This window comes from Oryzias melastigma, linkage group LG19, assembly GCF_002922805.2.
Source record: "Oryzias melastigma strain HK-1 linkage group LG19, ASM292280v2, whole genome shotgun sequence".
NCBI lineage: Eukaryota > Metazoa > Chordata > Actinopteri > Beloniformes > Adrianichthyidae > Oryzias > Oryzias melastigma.
This window is the reverse complement of record NC_050530.1, coordinates 19,116,039-19,123,467: the sequence shown is the minus strand read 5'-3', so window position 1 is coordinate 19,123,467 and position 7,429 is coordinate 19,116,039. Positions and strand designations below refer to the sequence as shown.

Here is a 7,429-nt window from a genome sequence, read left to right as displayed (position 1 = left end):
ACTAAAAGTCTTTATTAATTTATATTTTAAAATATACTACTCTGCATTAGTTTTAGGGTTTCACAACATATTATAAAAATGTTTTTATTTTATTAATGTAATAGCTGCACTGCTGTTTTAATTGGATTATATTTAAACATGTTCATAATTAGAAGACAGTTTAGAATAATGTGGGTTTAGATGTTAAAAGAAAAAAGTAAACACTTTGGTTACTAAAAGTAAAACCATTTGAGCTGTTTTTTTTATTTTAAAATAATAAAGTATTTTTCACTCTTGAAATTCCTGTAATATATCTAAACATGTGGTTCAGGTGAATATTTTAACTAGAAAAGGTTTTTTTTTTCACCCAGAAAATGACGTCAAGTTTTTCCAACAGTTCTTATTTGTGTTTCTTTTTTTCTTTTTTTTTTTTTTTAGGAAAGTTTAAATAAAGAGAACCTTTTTTGTGTTTCTTTGTCTATTTTATTTTCTTAAATGCACCTAGAATAAAACTTTAGAGGCTGCAGAATGGTGCAGGGATCAGCTGGTTTTAAGTGCCCTGATGCCGAGAGACGCCGTCATTAAAACGCTCTCTGGGTCAAATCAAACTTATTTAGTAAAGCACTTTACAAACCAATGTGACCCAAAATGCTTTATATAAAAAACATTTTTCCAATTTTGAAAAGCAAAAGCAAGACAAAGGACCATTACACGCTCACACAAATGATAAAATGTCTATCTGAGCATTCCCTGGTTTTTCATTTGTTTTTACTGCATCTATATGCTGCTCTGGGGTTTATATGTAATTTGGGAACGAAGACCAGATCAGGACGGCGTGCAGAAGCACGTTTATCATTTCGGCACACTTTACAACTCAGACATAGAGGAAGTTTTTGCTAAAAAAGAAAGATCCTGTGAATCTCTGCAGACTGTGGAGTGTTCTTGTTATCAGTTGGAACCTTCTATGGAAAATGCTGATTGAGCATTTGCAGGAGATGGAAGGGTTAAGGATGATCGCGCCACAATCCTCACAAGTTGGTGAAGGAAGTTCAGGAAGTTCATCTCCTTTCTTCTTTTTTTTCTTGTCTGTTCAGCAGCTGAGCAAACATATAGTGGCTGAGAGTTTCCTACTTTGGTCATATTTTATTTTTACAATATGGGTTCTAAACCCGTGTTGTTTTTAACCCTAGAGCTCTATCGCCGGGTGATTTTCTCCTGAGCAAAAGTATTCACATGTGTTGCATTTTTCTGAGTGTCATGGGTCCCTGTAAAGTCTCACGTTCCCCATGAATAGATGGACCAAAGACCAAGTCTCTAGTATCAATATTATTTTTTTGGAATTTTTTGTTCTAAAAATTCCACATTTTTTGGTAATTTTCCAGTATGTTTTTATTTTCCATTTTGTTACATAAACCACAGTTGAAACTTAAAGAAACCTACTATAATTTCATATTTTGATCTATTTTTGATGACAAATTCTTTCTATTAGGTATATTATATCAGGTAAAAATTACCTGGCAAAAGTGATGGTGTAACTTTTTATAGCGAAGGTGTTCTAGGGCTAAAAAGTAAATGCTTTATGATTTATTTATCTTCATCATTTTAGTTTAGTTCTTTAAAATTTTGGACCTAATGGAAAAAGAGTGTAGGAGAGTAAAAAAGGAAGCAGTTAGAGGGTATGGAGCCCCCGTTACAAAAGAGCATGAGTTCACGCCGGAATAACACCTGAAAGTCCCGAGCATCTCCCACCACCCCAGAGGTGGTGTTTGCATGTGGAGGCAGATACACAAAATGACCCAATCAGAGCTGATGTCAGCTGTAATTTCTCTTACAGCCTCTGGCCCGTGTGTGCGTCCCGGTGCCGCTGTACCACTGCTTCGGATCTGTGGGGGGAGGGCTTGTTATGGCCGTCCACGGCACCACCATCGTCTTCCCCTCCGCTGGTTACGACGGCAAGGCGAACATTGCAGCAGTGGAGAGTGAGAGGTAACAGCAGAAAGGGTTAAATGTTTCTCATTTATTTGCATCATGCAGGTGAATCCCAGCTGGTGCTTCTTTGATGGAAGTTAGGCATCTGAACAGCTTCACCACAGCAAACAGAATCTGTCACGTTTTTAATTTTTCAGGACTCAAATGTAAAAAGAGATGGTAGACAACAAAAAGCTGATGTTAGGTTTAATCTCTAAACAAGAAGGGAGCAGCAAGTGGATGCAGAAGAATCAGTATGAAAAAGCCATTCAAAAAGACTAGATTCTGTTATAGAATTGCTGAATTGATCATCATAGAGATTTAAAAACAAATAACTTAGGGATTCTGCTATGTTCTACCTGCTGGAATCAGCTGCAATGATGATAAATGATTGTTGAAGTGACTCAGATTGTTACATCTATTCTGTGTCTGTGGTCCTGTGATGGTGCGGCAACATTTCGGTCACAAGTTTCCAGTTTATGGAATCTATGATTCCCCAAAACCTCTCGCCTAAATCCAACTCTGAAGAATTAAAATGCATCCTAATAGTTGTTATGATTCTTGTAGAAGCATAAAGGAGAAAATACCATAATTTTCCATTTTAGTGTCTTTTATTTTCCATGTTCACGCCACCTGGCCATATAGGTCATTAAATCACAGTGAATGACAGCCGTTCAGATCTCTTCTTCTGTGAATAAATACTGTCAAAGCTGAACTCGACACCACCTAGTGGACATAATTATCACTAAAATAGTGACTGTAGTTTTTAGTGGTTTAACTCCAAAGATGTGTGTAATAAAGCCTAAAAGCTGTTTTAAATGGGACATTATAAAGTATAAATATCACATTAAGCTGACTGTTGATAATTTTCTGCAAATATTTTTTTTAAAATTTGCATTAAAAGAAAAGAGGAACAAAATAAAAAATAAAAAAATATATATTTTTCCTGAAATTGGTCCAATTTAAAACAAAGTTGATTTGTGATATAATCAAGATTAACTATTTAAAACTGTGAAATTATTGAGTTTTAAATTTTGGCATACAGAATTTAATACTATGTAAAAGGTCAAATAAAATCAAATAAAAACCCAAACTATATATTTGTATTATTTTACGCTAAATAATATCAAAACAAAAAAGCATGACACTCTAATTTCTCTTTATTAGGTGTACTTTTATTTATGGGACTCCCACTATGTATGTGGATATGGTCAACCAGCCTGACCTGCGTAAATATGACTTGTCATCACTGGAAGGAGGTAAGAAAATTAAAAACTTTTTATTTAGAATAATTGACCTCTATTTAATTGTTTTTGTTATCTGAATGTGTTTAACTTTGGTGTCCCACAGGCATCATGGCGGGCTCCCCGTGTCCACCTGAGCTTGTGAGGAAAGTTGTGTCTGAAATGGGTGTCAAAGGGATAACGGTGAGTAGATCAAACCATCAAACACCAGAAATAAATGTCTTTGGTTTTCCGGGTGCAGTTTGGAGTTTGTCCACAAGAGGGAGCACAAGCATTTATTTGATTCAAACTGAGACTTCAAGTTAATTTTTGAAAACGTTTTTATTGAATGGTTATCACTTCCAAACATCTTGGAAAAGTAAAAATGTTGAATATACATTTGATATACATACTATCATTCTTCATAAGCTCTCCTAGTTATTGTTTTTGAAAAAATAAAACTTTATTGAAATGGAAAGAGCTTGTTATTGTTCTGCTTTTCTTATACCTTCTTTGACAAATAGCATTTGGTAGCACTCACCAATAACAGAAAAGCACAATATTTATCGCAAGTTAATGGATAATAGTGTAAAAAGAGGAAATTAAATACTGAAATGCAGAAAGCTGTGAGAGTTTTTCTTGCTTTTCAAAATAATAGCATTGAAGCAACAACAGAAAGCAGCAAATTTCTTCTAATGCTTTATGTTCATTTGCTTTTTTCTTTCCTTCTTTCACTTTAATTTCTGTCTTTTTTAAATGAATTTCTTGCTGCGTTTGTGTGAAATAATCATGAGTGTTGCAGATGAATTGACGGACAGTTTGAAAGCACAGCCGAGATTTTTTACTTGTTGTAGCCGGTCACCAGCGCAGGCTTTTCTTTGCTGTTTCCTGCAAGATAGAGAGAAAAGAACGCATAAATCAGCAGCCAAATCAAACAGTCAGTGACCTGGACTCAGTGAGCTGGACCCCAGGGCCAACGTGGAAGCGTTCAGACGGAGCAAAAGCTGGTGTGGTCGGAGAAGGGAGAGGAGAAAAACCTAATTGCACAGCTGGAAGCCTGTCTGAAACCTTAAACATAATCCTACCGAGACAGTGTCACATCATGCAGCTGAAAATCCCTCTGCAGGGAGGTCATTTCTGAGCTGAAAACTCCACCCCAGGTATTTGGGAAGTTGTTGAGAGCCAGCATTTCATTTAACAGGTTCAAAAGGAGCCAGTTTTGAGTAGTTTCACGGCTATTTCCACAGGCTTCCCTCGTATTTAGAGAGCTGCTTTTGTTCAAATTAAGACATTTTTGGGGTGTTTTTGACATTAAGATTTAAAATAGTAGAAAAGTTCAGCGGAGCTTCAAGTGATTAGCCTGTTTTTCCAACTGAAATAGTTTAAATTTGGCATCTCCTAGTGATGACTAATGACACAACTAACACGGGAAAGCTTGAGCTGTCAAAAAAGTTGTTTATTTGCCAATACTGGGCATCTGCGTTGGAAATTTAGATCATGTCTGACAAAAATGCCAACATTTCAAGTAATCCTGATGTAGATTCATTTAATGTCACTTTGGTTTAACATAACCAACAGACTAAGAACTTTAAATGTAATGACAATTTAATTAAAAAAAATAATGTCAGAGTATTTTTTAAACCAAACAGGATGATTCATTGAAAATAAAAACCAAGAATTACCTCCTATATGTTCTTTTTGTCTAAACAGTCATAAAAGAAAATATATACTTTTTTTTTTTTATTTAGCGACTGCACTCCAAACATGTTAAAGATAGCAGAAAAATAATAAATCTATGTTGTTAGTGGAACCATACCTTACAGAGAATGAGTATTTTGATTGAGCTCAAGAACAATCAGCCAAATTTTCTCTCCCAAACGAGAGTCAATGAAGTCGATGTAAACATGTGTAAACGCCCATTTTCAGACTTCTGCGTTCAAACTTTATGTACATTTCTAAGATAGCTTTTGCCCGCTACATACAAAATGCGCGTCCATTGAATGGGTATTGAATGGGTATTGGGTATTGAATTTCAAACCAGGTCGAACTTAACCAATCAGGGACTTGGATGATGTTCTTTTTCATCACAGAGCTGCCAATGCTTGAAAATTGATCATGGAGGAGATACTAATAATTGGAGTTTGTGCCCAGAATGAATTATATAACACTCAGTCTTTCATTTATCGGAATAGAGCTGTGAAAGAAAAAACTTGGAGCAAGATTCATCAGAATTACGCCACTTTGAGATTTCGCACCAAGCCTCTTCTGACTGTAGGTGGTGGGTATGCGCTAGTAAACATTTGAATCTCTATCTCTAGTTATTCAGTTTATAAACTGACCAATAAGATGCCTCAATAAAAGCATGTGGTGCCCACTGGCCCCCACCCTGAACGTCAGATTTTGCTGAGCTTCTTTCAGCAAAAGGGGTGTGGCTTTTCAACAAGCTCACTCATAATTGGCGACAGTAGTTGCCGTAGAAACGATGACCCAGACCAACTTTCACCAATTACTGTCGTCTGGCTCCAAAATGGCGGAAAATGACGACTGATTCGACTTCATTTTACTAGAGCCAGAGGTAAAGGCATTTTTTATGGGTGATGTCACAGCTGCTCTGTCCATGTCTATATACAGTCAGTGGCTTCATGTAGAACAAACACAGCTCACTTGGTGCTCAATACCTGCCTGGACTTCAGTGCTGCTGACGTCTTTTGGGTAACTTAGGCTTCTCCTTGCAGCGTCTCATGCTGGTGCTGTTGGTGATTTGCTTGCCGCGCTGAGAAGGTGGCGTCGCACAGACGGCGTCTGGACGGCTCTCGATGGAGTCCAGCCACCTGTGGGCAGAAGTCACAAGACGTCGTGTTGGAGTTGGAGTAGATGTTTCTGGAGATTGTTAGTCATGCAGGTCACAGTAAATCGAGGCGTGTTTTCTCCTGAAAAGGACAGATGTCTTTACGTCCGTCTTACTTGCGTAGTGAATGCAGCTGACATGAGCAGTTCCATGGGTTGTTGAGGAGCGTCATGTTGGTGATGGTGCCAAACTTGAGGCTTTTGGGGAGACCCTTTAGCCTGTTGTTGTGCAGGTGAAGCGACTTGATAGCTGTCACGCCATTAAACGCATCATCGGAGAACTAGAAAGAAGCAGAACACGTTTACGTTTTGTATGATCTTATTTACAACCCCAGCATGTATCTTTGTGTTTGTATGGCAGCAAACGCTGAGGGAATCTCTCCGTGTTCATCCTGCATGAAAGCCTCTTCTCATCCTCCACGTCTGTAAACACTGACGCTCACTGGCTTCCTTCTTTTCCTTTGGATTCTTATACAGCTGTGAGGGTGCTAAAAGCTACAGAGGGGTGTTAGATCAGGGGAGTCAAACTCAATCACACAAGGGGCCAAAAGCCAAAACACACCTTAGGTCACGAGCTGAACAGGATAAACATTACTGAACACTCTAAAACTACATTTTTAAAACTTTTTAACAGAATTATAAACTAAATATAAAGCATTACCTGCGATAGCTGAATTTGGCCGCTGAAGATGCTAGTGCTGATAGCTGAAGATGCTGAAAATGATAGCTGAAAACGCTGAAGTTAATAGCTAAAAACATTGAAGCTAATAGCTGTAAACGCTGAAGCTGATGAGCTAAAATATTACCTAAATACCAAATTAGCCTAAAAAGCTTAGGTCAGTTAAAACAGCTAGCATGTAGCTGATGAAACAGATAAACTTCAAAACAGCCTAAAAAACTGAAAAAAGCCTAAATTAGCCAAAACATCTAGCATGTAGCAGAAATATTAGCTAAACTAGCCCAAAAAATCTTAGTAAATGCCAAAATAATCCAAAAAGCTAGCAGAATGCCACATTTTAAAACTTTAAAACTGTAACTTTTCAACTTAAATGTGAATAATAAAAAAGGCAGGAAAATTATTCCAGAATAAATCAAATTAAACCTTGAAAATTTTCAATATTTTATTCTCTATAGAAATATATTTTGTCCATTAATAACAATAAAATAAAATGATCTGGAGGGCCGGATCTGGCCCCCGGGCCTTGACTTTGACATGTGTTAGATGAACAGTTCTGCCTCAAACGAAGACAGCTCAGGGGGAGACTGAGATTCATGGGTTTGCTTTATGTTTGACTCGAGGTGATGAAGCTGCTTGGAAATTTCCAGTGTCCAGCAACAAGCTGGAGGTGGGCTGTCAAGTGTTTTTGCTCTTCCTGCCGCTCCTCTGCCAGCAAGCCTCACAGATTGTCCAT

At 37.4% G+C, this 7,429-nt stretch overlaps 2 protein-coding genes across 3 annotated transcripts in view; one reads left to right on the top strand and one right to left on the bottom strand.

Annotated features, from left to right (window-relative positions):
- Nucleotides 1-7,429, top strand: part of acsf2 (acyl-CoA synthetase family member 2) — a 31,944-nt gene that overhangs the window by 13,989 nt on the left and 10,526 nt on the right. Inside the window, exons 8-10 of the mRNA XM_024285284.2 lie at nt 1,814-1,965; nt 3,115-3,206; nt 3,298-3,374. Coding sequence (XP_024141052.2) covers nt 1,814-1,965; nt 3,115-3,206; nt 3,298-3,374 — 321 coding nt within the window. The remainder of the gene's footprint in view (nt 1-1,813; nt 1,966-3,114; nt 3,207-3,297; nt 3,375-7,429) is intronic.
- Nucleotides 3,929-7,429, bottom strand: part of chad (chondroadherin) — a 7,237-nt gene continuing 3,736 nt past the window's right edge. The window contains exons 2-4 of one of the 2 annotated variants that reach the window (XM_024285285.2): nt 6,135-6,298; nt 5,853-6,001; nt 3,929-4,058 (exon numbers count right to left, since the gene is read on the bottom strand). In XM_024285285.2, coding sequence (XP_024141053.1) covers nt 5,860-6,001; nt 6,135-6,298 — 306 coding nt within the window. In that variant the 3' untranslated portion in view covers nt 3,929-4,058; nt 5,853-5,859. Of the gene's footprint in view, nt 4,059-5,848; nt 6,002-6,134; nt 6,299-7,429 lie in introns of both variants that reach the window. The other variant, XM_024285286.2, reaches the window with a different exon arrangement.